This window comes from Argiope bruennichi, chromosome X1 (genome assembly GCF_947563725.1).
Source record: "Argiope bruennichi chromosome X1, qqArgBrue1.1, whole genome shotgun sequence".
Classification (NCBI taxonomy): domain Eukaryota; kingdom Metazoa; phylum Arthropoda; class Arachnida; order Araneae; family Araneidae; genus Argiope; species Argiope bruennichi.
The window spans coordinates 118,042,787-118,060,821 of record NC_079162.1 but is presented as its reverse complement, the minus strand read 5'-3'; the positions used below and the strand labels follow the sequence as shown (position 1 = coordinate 118,060,821).

Genomic DNA, 18,035 nt, shown 5'->3' with positions numbered 1-18,035 from the left:
CATAAAATTATGTACTTTTAAATATAGAAATGCAAATAATAATTTTATATAAAATATTTTCATCATTAATGTTAAAATGCATGATTATTTTCTTGCTTGGTACTTCTAGATGCTTAAGGGAAGAACACTTAGGATATTTGTTATGCTCATCTTCATAATAAGCAAAAATTTGCATCTCAAAGTGGGTTTCGAGAAAACAATATAAGTACCCTTACTGTTAGCCACCAGACAGTAACTACTTGATGCTAGTTTTACACTAAGTACTAAAGAACGCTGACTCCACATCCAAATCCCCCCCCCCACAAATTTTTTTAATTAAAAAAAATTTATTAAAAAACGTTAATTTCATAAAAATCTCTTAACCTTACTTTTGATTACTGCTCGGCTGAATGAAGAAAAACAAAAACAAACAGATATATACAAATTAAGAAATATTTATTACATTTAAACAAATGAACGGTAAACAATGGACTATTAAAATGTTTTAAATTTTACGGTTGTAGTCCATTAAAGCCACATATCTAGTTTCAGTCACCTTGTTTTTTCCCTCATTCCAAAACAGCAATTGCTTTGTTTCCAAGGATTAACTGAATGTTCAGAAAACATTAAGATCAGCCTCTTAAACAGAAAAGCATGAATGCATGGAATCCCAAATAGATATGCATTATTACAAGAGTTACAAGAATAATAGCTCTTCCCACGCTTCAAAGACATTTCAATTCTTCATCTAAGCATTGACAAGATAAAATGAATGGTGTAATAATATTTTTAGCTGCTGGACTGTTGTTCAAAATTCCTACTTTTTGTGGCAATCCTGCTTACTGCATCCATGTTTTCCTTCCTTCAAACTACACAGAGAAAGATTAAAGTTTTAGAACTCTCCCATAACAATCCTTTTCTCTTGATGTAATTCAAAAGATTATATATATATATATATATATATATATATATATATATATATATATTGTTACGGATTTTACCGAGTTCGCCTGTACTGGGTGTATGATGTGAAAACACAATCAGCAGGCTTCAGTAGAAAACAACCAACAATGACGTTTATTTACACGATGAACACGAGTACACAGACAAGAAAATTACGAAGACGACAACTATATAAAGCTGATACGTGCACACAGGACAGCACACAGCATCACATTATGACAGACAGTATCCCACAAGTAGTAATCGCATACAGCACATAAAGCGGTCAGACAGAATTCAACAGGAGAGAGGTTCTAGAATCTTCGCTATACGGTCTCTCCAACTTCTCCACTGTCTCCTCGCTTTAGCTGCACAACTAGTTACTCCACACACAACACGATGCTGCTTCTACAATGAACAACAGGACTCGGTACACAGCCCAGTTCAGCAATAGCTTGGGCTCCACACAATGCTGGTACTTCTCCGTTGCTTCGCTATCCTCTCGAAGATTCGTTACTTGTCTACGATTCCGATCTCGTTCACTACGACTTGCAGCTTAAGACTGCCGTCCTGTGGATCCTGGGATCACTGGCTCGGTACCCGAGCAGCATCCCATACAGATGATTGTAAATCGGTCTTTCCTGTGATAGAACTAACTGTGCTGGATAGCAACATTACAAGTTTGTAACATTGCTCCCCTCTTCAAGGACTGACGCCCCGGCAGTCCCATTACAATCCTACAGTTGGCGTAGGCGACCGATTGATGTAAACAATTTTCAATCCGGCGTTGGGCGACTTCCGCACATTCGGTGATGACATCATTTACTAAATTGGCGACAGCTAAGGATCCGTCCGGACCTTCTCATTATTTTTAACTAATATATCTGCATCATTTCGGAATTTACACCCAGACTTGATTTCGCTCCTTAAAATGCAAGATGTCCCATGGAGCCAAACATCGTATTGTTAACAGAGCTCTCCGGAACGAATTACAGCCAGGATAGTCGATTGCCGACTTTCAATTTCCACCATCGAACCAGCCAAATGTCAGGATGATCCAACAGTGCCTTCCAGAATCCACTCGAAAGCAGGGATTTACCTTCCGCGCCAAAGCTTTCACGGGAATGTTCCCACCTATTCCCGGCTTATTCTCGGCACTCAAGAACTGTCCGCAGCTCTTCACACAGGATCTTCTAAAGAGAACATCCGCCTTTGCTGGAAGGGTTTCTCTGCGATGACGTAACTTTTCCAGATGCACAAGAGATACCTCGACTCCTATTTGCATCACACTCCTTTGCAAATCCACAGCGAAGTCGAATTCTTGTAGGAAAGCGAAGCTGAGATTACAGGGATCGGCGATTCCAGCCACATAGTCTTCATCCGTAGCAATCCGCAAGAAGTTATTAAGAGGCTAGCAAAGAGGTTGTCCCGTCCACCTCCGTCACGAATCCATTCCACACAGGGTCACATTAACCCCTGTATCTATAGGCATCGAGTACGGGTCGCCACTAATAGACCCGTCCAAAGAGAGTTCATCTTCTCCATCCCCAAGCGCCTGCACTTCCAATTTCACTTCACGTGACTCATTCGGAGAAGACTGTTTCAGCTCTGCTGCAATTATTTGATACTCTCCCTGTTCGTGAATCTCCTTATTGAACTCCAGTTCATCCTCAGGATCACTAACCTGCTTTTCGTTGACACAGGTCTTCATTTGATCTTCGGCCTTCTCTTCTTCCACTTGGCTCTCGCCGATTCCTTCAATTTCTGTGACATCTTAGATGTCTTCTTCTAGTTTTTGGACATCTAGCACAATTGTTGACAATTGTCGCATCATCTTTCAATATGGTTTTTAAGTTCATCGCATTTTCTTTTGGTGAATGCTTTGAACTCTTGCATATCTTCTCTCCAAGCTCGAATATCTTCCGAATATATCCTGCATTTTCTCCTGTGCAGCTCGATTCTCTTAAAGCATTTTCTCTTGTGCGGCCTCAATTCTTTCCCATGCAGCTCGATTCTCTTGCCGCATCTTCTCTTGTTCAGCTTCATTTCTTTTCAGCATTTTCTTTAATTCGCCTAACAAAACGCAGAGATCAACTTTTCTCGACATTTTCGCTAGGGATATCGATGACACCATACACTGTTAACCACTATCCCACTTCTGATACCAAATGTTACGGATTTCACCGGTTTCGTCTGTAGTTGTGTATGGTGCGAAAACACAATCAGCAGGCTTCAGTAGAAAACAACGATGACGTTTATTTACACGATGAACACGAGTACACAGACGAGACAAATACAAAGACGATAACTATATACAGCCGAGACGTGCACACAGGACAGCACACTATGACAGACAGTAGCCCATAAGTAGTAAACGCACACAGCACACAAAGTGGCCAGACAGAATTCAGCAGGAGAGATGATCTTCGGAGCTTCGCTATACGGTCTCTCCAAAACGGCTGAACTTCTCCACTTTCTCCTCGCTTTAGCTGCACAACTGGCTACTCCACACACGACACGATGCTGCTTCTACAACGAACAACAGGACTCGGCACACTGCCCAATTCAGCAATAGCTTGAGCTCCACACATTGATGGTACTCCGCCGTTGCTTCGCTATCCTCTCGAAGACTCGTTACTTGTCTACGATTCCTATCTGGTTCGCTACGACTTGCAGCTTGAGAATGCTATCCTTTTGTAGTTCCCGGGAGGCGGGCCGAGAACCTTCTAGGTCAATCAGGCGTATTTCGATGCCAAGTGGACGGATCGTTAAAATTCTCGAAGTTTCCAGCATTAGCTATTTTGTCACCAAAAACGCCAAATTCGTCGCCAAGCTTTGGGATCACTGGCTCGTACCCAAGCAGCATTCAATACAGATGATTGTAAATCGGTCTTTCCTGTGATAGAACTAATCGTGCTGGGTAGCAACATTACAAGTTTGTAACAATATATATATAGTCCATTGAATTATAATAAAAAGTGTTAAAATGTAGAAAAAAACGCATAAAAGCCGTTTTATTGGTTTAAATTAATGAGTTGATTCACCAAAAACGGTCTCTTAATTTGCACTCGATTATATTATCGAATTTAAGGGTGGAAAATTCGGAACATCGGTTTTTCACGTATAGTTGAAATGCAGTTATTCTGAGAGGGAAATGTTAATTGAAAAGTCATAGATATTAAAAAAATATTCAAACAGATTAATTTTTATCAGGAATACATTTTTTAAGTAAAAAGTTTAAATTTAGAAGAAAAAAAAAAGAATTCAATTTGAGTATAAGTTTTGTAATTTTATTTAGAGTAAAACTGTTAGACTTCTGCATTATTTTTCGAAAAAATTCAAATTAACGGGGGAAAAAAAGTTGTCAAAAAATGATCATAATATAAATATACTATATAATGCTTATATAAGTACTTTTCTATCTATCTGAATTCGCCAACCGAAAAACAATTTATATTCAACAAATTTTTACAATTTCAGGTGGTATAGTAATAGATGAATGACAGAAAAAAGTGAAAATAATATTTAAAAAAAAAAAAAGATTTACTTAGTAGCAAGAAATTTTTTAAAAATTTTAAATAGTAGTGTTTCTGAGTGTAACAATCGTCTGAAAATGTTTTCAGACTTAATAAATGAGCTAAAATGTTAATTTGCAATTTAACATTTTGCAGTTCATTAATTTTATTAGAGTGCTGATACTCAGGTCTACGGTACTTTAAAGAGAATAAATAAATGAATTTGAATAATTGAAAAAAAAAAACATTAGTTGTAGAGAAACTTAATTAGAGTTTTCATGTTCAGTAGTAATGGACAGTGAACCTATTCATCCAAAATATGATGTCCAATGATATAGGACAATGGACCATAAAAGGTTAATTTTCAACTTTTTTCTGAAAATTGAGTATTAAAATTCCATCTGAAATGATAGAGCAGCATTTATAGAACAGGATTTTTTTTTCCGGCACAGGAACCATAAAAAAGCGGAGGTAAATGGACAAAAATGGACGCATGAAGTAAAAATGAATTTAATGGATCGTTTATTTTTCAAGACCCTAACGAAAAATAAAGTATTTTTCCCAGATCTCATAGCACAGCAAAATCAAATTCACGGAGTTTTCAAGGCTTATGGTATTCTGCATACATGTAACGTTTCCTGTAATTATACTTGCTTTAAAATTTTTATTTCAATAAGAAGCCGTAAAATATGCGATGAATAATAGCCTTAAAAATGCTACAATAATGAAAATGAAAGACTTCTAGAAGAGATGAATGAACATTTAGAGCAATGATCTGAGATTTGCGTTCCACTCTTGTAACACACAAATATCTTTTGCAATCAAAAAGCATTTGTTTAGAGCAAAATTGCCATTACAGCATGGAAAAAAAAAAAAAAAAAAACTGATTTACATTTATCACATTATTACACGACATGCACCACTTTTTATATGTTTGTAAAAATTCATGTATCATTTCATATCTATTTATGAGCCATAAGCAATAATAGGAATGTAATGTATTGATAAAGAAATAAAGGTAAAAAAGTGCGAAAATAATAAAAATCAGGGCGAATTTTTTTTTTCTATTTCCGCATCGATATGATATTCATTTTAACAGAAAAATTAATAATACTTTATAAAAATAAAAAGATACATAAATTTTATTTTTATGTTTCATACAACAAAATTTACTATTTTTTGTGCTTTGCGCATAATGGAGATTCTGGCTTCAGACAAAACTTTCAATTCTTTTGATTTTTTTTTCCTTTGAGAAAAGAATCAAACTTCTACCAGAAATTTTCACTATAAATATTTTGTTATGCATCACGTAGCAATCGATTGTAACTTTAAAGATATTTTTAAACTGTAACAAGAATAAAAAATAATAATCCTATCGTCATCCAGAGATTATCCAAATCTTAAACACCTAAATATGAAAACGGCCTCTTAACAGAAAATGTCAAATATATCCCGATGTAATCATGGCATTTTTACAAAAATTTGTACTTCGATCATTTTTCCTGTGAGGAATCTATTCATGACATAAAAAAAGGTATTGCCATAGGAAATTTCAATATGTAGGAATTCCTTATAAACATTTTAGGCGCAGAATTTTTTGTTTATGTTATTCTCTTTAAAAAAGTATACAACGATTGACTGTAGAAAAAAGCTGGGTGGTCTTTTTTTTTGCTTTGTTTTGTTTTCGCAAGTGCACAAGTTACTGCATTTGAAACAAATATATGTATATATGTCATTAAATTATATGTCAATAAATTATATGCTTAAGTGCTAACCACATATCGGATAATTAGGGAATAATGGAAACTGAAAAACAACAATTTAAAAAAAAAAGTACTCATCAATCAGTTTAAAATTTCCTTTTAGGTAAACTAGTTTAAGATATGTTTACATGGTTTTAAAATTTTTTGTTCAATTTTATGTTTATAAAAATAAAACAGCCTTGCACAGTTCAATTTTCATTAGCCATCTTTACATCGCCTTTTATATACTTATAAAATACAAATCATTTCACAAATAAAAAACAGTGTTTAATAAGCCCGTACAATGGTATTTAGGATAAAATTTTGACTCTGCAGTATTTTGGAAATATTTATTTCAAATTAAATTACTCATCAATTTATTTTCATAAACAGGAATTTAGGGGAGCAACATTTTACGAGACGTTAATCAGGAAACGCACAATTTGTTCAAACATTTCTGAAGAAAGGAAAATAGGTGCATTCATGAATGTTCAAATTCATTGAAAGCAAAATTACGAACAAAATAAAAAATGCAAATAATTGCGTTTTCCCTTTTTACATTCCTCTATTCTGAATTTGCATAAAAATCCCCACTGACTTATTTTCAAATGCTTTTAAAGTGCTAGATGAACATTAAAGCCAATAAATAAAGAATCTTACATTTCAGGTGAAAGCATTAAACATCAATTTATTGAGTTTTCACGCATAATTCATCAAGACTTTAAATTAAAACGTACAAATATGTTCTTAAACAGGCATGAGAATGAAATACAATAAAACATATCTTTAACTACAAATGAATATAATATTACTTACAGAATCCACTAGTACAGAAGCTGATGGTGTTTGTATTTCTCTATCATAATGCTTAAATTCAAGACGAACTTTGTAGCTTTTTCCCTTTTCCAAGCATGCTGGAGGATAAACTACAGCATATCTTTGACCTAAAACATAATATTTTTATTTTGACACTTAAATTACTTAGAAACGTTATAAATTATAGTAATACCAGCATGGAGTTATTAGACATCATTTTTTTGAATACACAATTATTCTTATTCTCTAAATAATGTCATTTTTTATTTTTATTTTTTGTACATAATAATTGTGTTCAGATTTGAATAACGAAAATTTTCACATTTTTCATAATAAGAGCAATTTAATCTTTTAATATAAAAGTAATTATTTCTAACATAAGAGTAATTTAATTTTCTTCTTGCGGTGAATCTTTAGTTTTAAACTGTATTTAAAATTCCTTACCTGATGGCAAAGAAACAGTTTTTATATCATCTTGTGGAATTGTATTTGCACAAGGTCCATTCATTTCAACAGGACCGGGACGCTCAATAATAACACGAGCTTCTTCCCATTGTCCAGGAAGCTACAATTATAGAATAAAAGCCGTGAATCTAATTTCTAAATACAGTAATAATCTGAAAACTACATTAAAAAGACTTTATAGTGGCATTGCCTCTAAAATTATTACTAGCAATAAACTTATCATATTAGCCAAACAACAAATATATGGCCTTGACATTAAGTTTGGAATCATATACTGAGAATATTATAATTACAATACATAGAAGCAATAACTTCAAAATCATGATAGATGAATGAAATCAACTAGCCAAGCATCTTATGAAATGATTATTGTAGAGAAAAGCAGTTTTATTGTCAAATTTAAAATTAAAACCTAATTTAAATTGAACCTTAAATAATACTACAATTAGTCAGTAAACTATTAATATCAATGTTCATTTTCCCCTTTCTAACCTGCTCTCCTAAAACAGAATCTGTATCTTATGTAAAAGTTGCACATGTACCAAAGACAAGATCATGCTAGAAGTTTACATCATTTATTCTTTCTTATGACTGAAATTTCCCCGATGTTGTAATTTAGCATTTTTCATGTGATTGTATTGTTTTGTAATTTACAATGATAATTTCCAATATAAAAAAACTACTGTTAGAAAAAAACAATGTAAACATATCATTACCTTATTATGAATTCTTTCACTAAATTAATTTTACAGAAGTTACATTTGGTAGAAAGAATTAAGTTTTTAGAACTATGTAAAAAGTGGATTAATTCTTGAAGATTTCTGCTACAATGGATTAGGAAATTACATAAACTTCTTTAAACTGTGCATGAATCTGCAGATATTTAAAAAATATGATGCACCCTTAGAAAATATATGTATACTAAATTAAAAAGATATTGCATTTGCCACAAATTTTCTACAAAGAAAAATTATTTTTTTCCATCACTAAGTAACTGATGCAATTAACATCAATAATGGTACCTGGAACAGATTATAATAAAAACAAAAAATAAGTTAATGATAATTTAATACTGATTTTTAGAAAGATCTGAGTACAAATAATTCAAAAGAGTTTAAAACATTTTTTTTATTTTTTTATTTTAAATGACAAACACTAATAAGAATCAAAATAGGTTAATACTAAAGCTACATATAACAAAAAGTATAAGTTTATTTAGAAAAAATGAGCCGCATTTACCTGGAATATATGATCATGAACATAAAACCACATCTGATAGCATGAATAAAATCAAAATAAATTAAATCTATTAAAAATATAAGTCATTTCGTGATTAAAGAAGCAAAAATTTTAAGTAGTGAACTAATACACCAAAAATTAATGAAATATTCTACTCTCAGTTGTCTACAAAATCATACATAAACAGACTTTATTTTTCATAACATCTTCAACTTTTATAATCTTAAAGGAATCTAATTACTCCATTTTAATAAGGACTAAAAGAAGCAAAGAAGTACAAAAATTACCTGTGGTTCATATCTTATTACAATATCATATTCCAATGACTGAGGAATATCAGTTACATCAAATTCTAAATGTGAACCCTCAAATGTACGCATGAAACCCAGCCCAGTCCAGCTGGAATCTCTATCACCATATGGCTCTCGAAGAAGAACCTGACAGTCCTATGCATGAAAATAGTAAATTTTAAAATTAATAATTGAATATAAGGAATATGAATAAAATTTATGGGAACAATTTCATGAAGATAGATATGATAAATATGAGTTAATTACTTTAGTTCTTAATAACTAAAAACAGAATTCTTAGTAATTAATAATTGAATTCTTAAAAATTGCCATTCATTGAATATGTAATGTCATTATCAGGAAATAATGAAAAAGCTTTCATAAAGACGTTTAAAATATACATTTTTTCCATAACAATAAAAAGTTATTGAATATCATCTCACTATTTAGCAGATGCATTAATTAAGAAAATAATTCTTTATTTACTACAAGAAAAGATATAAAATTCTTATTTTTTGTTAGATGTCTTGAAGAAGCATTTTATGAAATTATTCATTATTTTACCTAAACAAAAGTTATTATTTCAAGTGATTAAATTTAAAACTTCGTGTATAGTTTTTAATACAAAAAATCATGTTCATTATTCTTTAACAAATGAAAAAAAAAATTTATTAAAAAAATTAAAACAAAAAATAAATGCATTCTTCTCTTCTGTCTAAACACAGTATCCTATATTTTCTCTCACTCAATAGCAAAATTTAAAAATAATTAATTAAAGAGAAAAATGTATTTTTAGTTATTCATTTTAAATTCTTACTTATTCCTTGGCCTTTAAAAAAATTCTCTACAAAAAAGCACAATAAAAAACTTTTGTTTTCAACGTTAAAAAGTGTGACGAAATTGGTTTGGACTTAACCAGTTAACTACGGGATTTAATTATAAAAATCCCTCACGTGATGCACAATCTAAATCAAGTGATGACGTGTATACATATCGAAAGCAATACAAATGGTTACATAAAAAAATTTTGAGGAAAAATCATTGTAAAGCGAATAAGATTTCATTTATTTCATTTTTATTAGTAAAAAATAACTGAAAAAGATATTGTTTAAAATTTAAGAATTGATAAAAATATCATCAAAAAATTGCCAATAAAGCAAATACAAATATTAATGGTGTAGCTGGTATAAAGTTGCAGAAATATTTTCGGAAGTGATTTGTAGGTTTTGCAGCTGCATTTGTTCTATCAACGTTAATGTTGACAAGATTTAAATATTTTTTTTAATAAACTTCTAAGTATCATGTTGTTCCCACGAACCAGAAATTATCGGACCTTCAATTCGCGCATTTAATTTATCTTACTTATCGCTATCGAGGAATACCCGAAATACAAATAAAGCAGAGAGATATCTTGATATACATGTAAAGTACAAAGAATATCCGATTCATTTCGGAAAATAATCAACTCATTTGGTAAAAAAGCATATTGAACAGGGATAAAATCTATACCAAGGAAATTAACCTACTTAATTCTTTTAGTTCATAACAGGCTACCATGTATTATAAAAAAATGATATTTTATGTTACATTTTATTGAAATTTTGAATTTTTATACCGAATGGTAATTTTTTTTTAAATTTTACATAACATCTTTACACGTTGAACGCACCAAAATGAAGATTAGAATGACATGTATACACGTCGAACGCAATTAACTGCTAAAAATCATTATCTTAAACAGGGAAATTTTTCTTATTTTCAAAAAGGCAGCAAATTTATTAATAGAAAAGGTAAGACACTTACAGGAGTTCCTTTGGCAAGTTCAGCTTCATAGGTTATATAATCAAGGCTACCAGCGAAAAATCCAGATTCAGGCTGATCACATCGTCGGCCAGAAACATGAGCACGGCATCGACACTGCCCAGTAATAACATCACAGTTATTGTCAAGGGCACCACCAGGATCACAGTTGCAAGGCTTACAGCCTTCTTCATCAGCACTCAATCCATAGAATTCTGGCTATTCAAAAAGAAATAATAAAAAAGTTTAAAATATTAATTTCATAAAATAAGTTCTTGATAAATTAAAATAATGTCAAGTGAGTTTAACAATTGTACAACAACTAGAACACCTTGGTATTAACCGAGACTGAAATTAAAATCAAAAGAAAAACGCAAAATACAAAATCAGAGATTTCCCAAAAAAACATGAACGAACACAATAGCACTGGGAGTTTTTCAAATAGAGAAAGGTATTCTTATAAATCACTAGCTGGTACCCTGCGTGTTGCTGCCGCAGATGAAACAATTTTGGAAATAACGTTTGAAATTTAAAATAGCTATCACTATTGTCTTGTTTAATTAGGAAGATAGAAAGAATGATATTTATTTTCTTATCAGCAATGAATACATTCACTGAAATTTAATGATATATAAAGAAGTACAAATAATATTTATTTTATTTTATTTACTTTACTATTCAAATGCTTTAGGGTAGACTATATTTAAAATAATACAGGAATGGGGAACTGCAGTCGTTTGAAATCAAAAGACATGTCGGTGGGAATGATGGGAATGCGTAGAATGAACACATCTTCTCCAATCGACTTTCCGTTAAGAATAGTTATCTCTCTTCTTGTCGCATATTGGTCTTTTCATTCTTATGCGCATGATCAGGTAGCATATAAACGTTGTCTTTCAATTCTTGCCGTATGTTGATCTTGAGATCTGAAGCACGTGAATTTGCTTCAATCAATTGTAGATGATAAGCTTTATTTCTTGCTTGTCGTCCCTCGTTTGTTTGAGAAGCTTGAATTGGCTTATTTCTACGTGCTGCGCCGGCAGATCTATTAAGTGATGAATGTTTAGGATAATATTTTTTATCGAAGCAATCAACACGATATACGCTTGTATAATTGAAATATCGTTTGTCGACTCACTGAATAAATAGAAAAATTACTGTTTTAATGGAAAATTCCCATCATATATAACTCAACTTGCTCGGCATCGATAATAATTCTATTTTGTATGTGTGAGATAAATTCTGAATAATATGTGCGGTTTGCCGCAGACAAAATATTGTGCACGTTGAATGACAACATCCTGGGTAGATGACCATTTATTAATGAGAAGAAAAATTGGCGCTTGCACTAAATATTTTCGATTTCATTTCACTCACATTGATTGGCATCAATCATAATAATTTTATTTTGCTTGATATGTATGCGATTAACTCCGAACGGCATGTGCCTTTTGCCGTTTATTGTTTGTGTTTTATCAATTTTAAAATATAAACTTCTCGCAAAGGCAAGCAATAAGTTGACCAAGTTTCATCGCAATCGCTTGAACGGTACGACAACGCATAAGGTGCAAACGAACAAAAAATCATTTTTATATATTAGATAATCTAGGTTTGTTTGTTACATCGGATCATCACAAATAATCCAATCTCTCCCGTTCATGAGAACAGAACGGAATTATAGAAACTCCAATGGGCGAGTTTAAATAAATGTTAGTAAACTTATAATTCCATTTTTTTTTTTTTTTTTATCTTCCATAATGAAAAGATTAAAGTTTCCTTTTAAAGAAATGTAAACTGGATGGTGCTAAGTCAACGTTTTGCAACATTCTCATTTCAAAACGGCTTCATCGCAAGAACGAAGTTGTAATATGGTTTATCAAATTTAAATCTGCAACAGAGGTACAGCATAAATTTTGGATCACCTACATTCGAAATCAAACTCCAAGATCCACAATTTGTAAGTGGTATAAAAGAAATATGATGACAAGTTGTGTATTGTCAAAACCATTATCCAAAAGCCCTAGCAGAGACTGGGATGACGTTACACAAAATGAAGAATGCTTTTGTCAAAGTCCTCGTAAATCGATTCTCCGCGAGGCTCAGCAATTACAAATACAGAGATCAATTATGCATGATGCAGTGCATATAAGATTACGGCTTTATGCATATAAACTTCAACTGCTGAATAAATTAGGGCAAGATGACAAGCCTCGACATTCAATATTTGCAGAAATGTTACAAAAAATGGAGGACGATGGAAATTTTCTACAGCGTGTGATGTTTTAAGATGGGGCAATGTTTCATGTAACAGGAATTGTTTACCGACACAGTACTCGAATACGGGAATTAGAAAATCCTGATACCGTACTGGAGGAAGCAAAAGAAAGCTATTAAATAAACGTGTGATGTGGTTTATTACACAATTGAATTATTGGTTCTTTTTCCTTTTCCGAAGTAACTACCAGCTCTGACAATTACCCTAATATGCGTCAAATAGAGGACTTGCAATCTATCATTTTTCAGATGTCTTCTCAATGGGTACCACCATACTGAAAGTACTAAAGGATTTATATGAAAACTTCTTCAAGCGATAGATGGGAAAAGGAGGTCCAATGCCATGACCAGTTAGATCTCCAGACATAACACTTTTGGACTTCTTATGGGAATACGTCAAAAACATTGTTTACCATTCTCAAATTCGTGACATTGATGAACTGAAAAGTTGAATTATAGAATGTTGACAACGTAATGTTTCATCGAACGTGGTTTGAAATATCGTGTAGACTCGATGTGTTGCGCACGATTTTAATCGTGTGCACATTGAAATCGTGCAATAAAACATTGTAAAAAAATTCAATATTTCCTTAATAAAAAATTGAAAAAACCATAAGTGTATTTTTTATTGTTAATTTGTAATTCAATTTTCAAAGTGTAGCTATACTTTTCGGACACTCTGTATTATAAAACATTAAGAATGTAAAATAAAATGTTTCTTTTACATAACTGAAACCCGTTTTAGCTAATGGAACTACAAGTTCAATATAAGTTTTCTTTTTAATCCTTGAGAAAGTACAAAGAGACAAAATTAAATTATCACCTCAATAATTGGAAAATCTTTGAAATCCAATTATTTCAGAACGATGCTGAAAAATGTTAAATTTTTACATATTAAAGGTTTTTATTTGCTGTATGTGCAGGTCTGCGTCGTTTTACATAGTTTTATAGGATATTTTAAAATACTCATAGCATAAAAACATAGCATTAGTATAAAAGTCCAACATTAAACGGATACCTTTATTGGCGAAATTACGTCAAAATATAAGCAACATTATTTATTATATGGCGTTTTAGCACATGAATTTAGAAAAAAGATATTAAGATAATAAATTAACCATACCAAACACTGGTTGCAATCTCTGCCAACAACATTTCTTTTGCAAACACATTCGCCGGTGTAAACATTGCAGCCAAAATTGCCTATGGTTCCTAACACATCGCAAGTGCATGCTAAAAAAAGAGAAATATTGTAAAACAAAAAAGAAATATTAAATATATTCTATAAAATTCAATCAATAGAAATTTTTCAAAGAATAAAATATCAGAAAATAAAACCTGTTCCACATTTTAGTATTTGTAATTCCACTTTAAAAGAAGGAGAGAGAAAAAAAACAAAAACTTTTACCCACAAACCTTTAGCTTTTTATATTTTTATGCGTACACTTCGTCTCAACTGACTTCCGAAAATAAATAATAATTCATTCAAGTCATTTCCATCTTCTCTATTTCTTTTCATAAAACCACTTTGAACCAAAGAATATAATACTAAAATCTAAAATTTCATAAAGCTCTTATAGGGCAGTGAATGAAAGAAGTTTAAATAAATGACTGGGACTTGTAATAGTTTTACAATACTTACTTATGAATGTTTGAGAGAAGAACTGAGCATACTTTACCCTTTAATAAAATTTCTGAAATAAATTTTGATTGAATATTTAGAAACTCAAAGACTCCAGATACAATGACTTCATTTTAGCAAACAGTGGATGGAAAAAAACATTATCTAGATGCTCAGTGTTGACTGTCTTAGCACTATTTCAAACGTCTTGTACAATTCTTATCAACACTGAATAGCTTTGCGAAAACCCAATTTATTTCGCTCTATGATGCCTTGTAACTGAACAAACTGTGTATACAGAATATTTTTTTATATAAAACTATTTGCAAGTGTGGTAACGCTCTTGTGACAATTTCTTTTTTATTTATTTATGAATTCGAATAATGAATAAGAGCATGAATAGTCAGTTTTTATTATGCAAGTTCGCATTTAAAACATAGAAGACTTTATGCACGCGTATAACGAGATGAAGTCCACAAATATTTTTTCAGCATTTTTTAAAATTTTATTTTATATTTGGTATTGCATTTCAGCGTTTCCGAAATCGAATTTAATCATTCTTTAGACCGATTAATTTTCTTCAATATAATAATTCTACAATATTTTTAATATCTCAAACACTTTTCACATAAATTTATTCATTTCATCAAATTTATTTTACTTCTCAGAACTTTATATTTGGTAGAATTTTTCATTTTATGAAGGTCAGTTTTTTTGTTCCAAGCTTGGGTCAAATTTGATTTCTGTCTGTTAGTGGATCACTGTTTGTTTGAAAACGATTTTAACAATAATTTTATATTCAAGTGTTTTGAACATTATGGATACAGAAGATCCTTCTCTAAGGAAACAAAGCTGTTAATGCTACTATATATATTGACATCTACTTAAAGTAATGTATATATTTTTGTAATTTCTTAAGTACTCTGCATTTTTCACGAGATTTTCTCCCACAACTTTCGTTCGCTAATATGCGACAAACTAAAGTGCATGAGATTTTTTAATACAGCTTCCATCAATTAATCTGCGATTTATTATAACTAAGATATTGTTAACGGGATAACAGCCCGCCGATACGGTCGCAGTCTATGTTCGTAATATATGACTGACAAAAAAAAAAAAAAAAAAAAAAAAAAACTTCTAAAAAAATCAACAGATATTAAAATTTTATAAAGGAAGTATTCTTTATATTTAGAATGTCTATTCCTTTTAACAAATTATGCAAACTATACTCTTAATTGATTGATTGATTGATTGTGTGTGTGTGTGTGTGTGTGTGTGTGTGTGTGTGTGTGTGTGTGTGTGTGTGTGTGTGTGTGTGATGAAAACACTCAGTTAATTTAAGCATTTGATTAGACTAATTTTCTAACTTCTTTATAGTAACTAATTTTCCTTTTACGATTATCACAAGAGAGATAATCGGGGAGATGGCATGCAATATAAAATAAAAATTATAAATATATTGGCTGTAATTATCAACGAAATAAAAAATATGAGTTAAAACTGTAACGAAAAGAAGTCATCATCAGAAACTTATGATTTCAATAAAAAGCTAATAAAACAAATACTTTTGGAACTTATTTATCTACCGTAATATTTCAAAGCAGTTTAAATAAAGATCATATTCATCATGTTAACATAAATATACTGAGAACTTAAGTATATATATAATATGATATAGGTATTTTAAAGCTAAAGTTCACCAGTATGCATAACTTTATTCACCTTCACAACCATCTGGATTTTCCGCCTGGAAATTCCAAAATCCATTTTTGCAACGATCACATCGCCGACCTTCAACATTTTTTTTACAGTGACATCGTCCAGCAACTAATCCAGACAAAGTGTCAGTTCGAGAGTCGCAGATGCCTTCATCTAAACTGCCAATAGGATCACAATCGCAAGCTACAAATAAAATAATAATAATATAATTTGATTTCATTGCACAAATTATATTCCATGGTTATCTTTATTTCCAATAGATGGACACTGAATAGTTAATATAAAAAATGTCTCAAATGTAATAAGCTGAATTTAAGTCAGAAATAATTATAATATTTGAAAGTTTATTAATATATATGTGTAAAAACACCATTTAAGGAAAAAAGTTCTTTCACCATATGTAGATTTCTATGAAAAATGATATGAAATAATATTTTCAATGACTTTTAAGCTTTACTTCATAAATTGACAATCAAAAATATATTTAGGTCTGTTAATATTCTGGTTTGAATGCAATATATAGAAAACTGAATATCAACTCTAAACCATGATCATATGAAATAGAAGTAGTTAGATTATCATAGCAGACTGGGTCTATTACAGAATTAACAAGCATGAAGCCTCTGATCACACCGATTCTTGAAAGAAATAACATTTAATCTTGTTTCCTTCACCATTTTCTTACAGCTAAGTTTCCGCAGAAGAAGCATGTAATAAAAGAATAAATTAAAACTTCCATTCTACATTCTAAGATTTTAATTTCTTCTTTTTTTTATAAATCTTAATATTCACTGATTAAATTGAGCATAAAATATTTGAAATAGCATTCATTTTTGCTGGGTAAATGTATCATTTTTTAATTCAAAGGATAAAAGAATAAGAAATAAATCAGTTTCAAAATAATGATTTTACTAACGTTGACAAATGTTTGGATCTCTGATGTCACGAGTAGGATCTTGATAGAAAAATGGCTTGCAGAGTTCACAATTTCGTCCAAAAGTGTTATGCTCACACATTTCACATACACCTCCACTGACTCGTCCAGTTGCTTCAAATACAGCATGGTCGAAGTGACATTTTGAAGCATGTCCATTACAATTGCATTCTGGTATAAAAAAAATGAACAATCAATCTATGAATATAATAATTTTGTTAATATATATAATTCTATGTAATAAAATTATTTTAGTTATATAGTAAATAAAGATTGAGATGGCTTACTTTTACATGCATTTGTTTGTCTTCCAATAGCGGGTTTCCATTCCAGATCATTATAGAGATCCTCACACTGCTCACAGTTTGAACCTTTTGTGTTGTGAGTACACAGGCATGAACCATGCACCTATATATATATATATTAAAAAAAAAGCTCACTTAAAACTGTTTAGAAAAACTTACTTTGAAAAAAAAAAAGAATTTCATTCATTTAACCACACACACACAAGAAAAAGGAAAATTGCTAAATCTATAAATTTGCTTTTGGACTTTTCAGAACCATTCATTTTTCAACAACCTTACAATGGCAATTAATAATAAAAAACACTTTGGTTTCACTAAAGATCAATGGTGATAATTAAAAGACTACAAATACATGAATTAAACCAAATTTCTGAGAATTATAACAAATATAAAT

At 31.0% G+C, this 18,035-nt stretch overlaps 1 protein-coding gene across 1 annotated transcript in view; it reads right to left on the bottom strand.

Annotated features, from left to right (window-relative positions):
- The window catches only part of LOC129958217 (laminin subunit beta-1-like), a 58,112-nt gene that overhangs the window by 27,112 nt on the left and 12,965 nt on the right, over nt 1-18,035 (bottom strand). Inside the window, exons 6-13 of the mRNA XM_056070499.1 lie at nt 17,624-17,744; nt 17,319-17,507; nt 16,406-16,585; nt 14,186-14,295; nt 10,792-11,007; nt 8,986-9,144; nt 7,439-7,559; nt 6,995-7,122 (exon numbers count right to left, since the gene is read on the bottom strand). Of these exons, the coding sequence (XP_055926474.1) occupies nt 6,995-7,122; nt 7,439-7,559; nt 8,986-9,144; nt 10,792-11,007; nt 14,186-14,295; nt 16,406-16,585; nt 17,319-17,507; nt 17,624-17,744 (1,224 nt within the window). The remainder of the gene's footprint in view (nt 1-6,994; nt 7,123-7,438; nt 7,560-8,985; nt 9,145-10,791; nt 11,008-14,185; nt 14,296-16,405; nt 16,586-17,318; nt 17,508-17,623; nt 17,745-18,035) is intronic.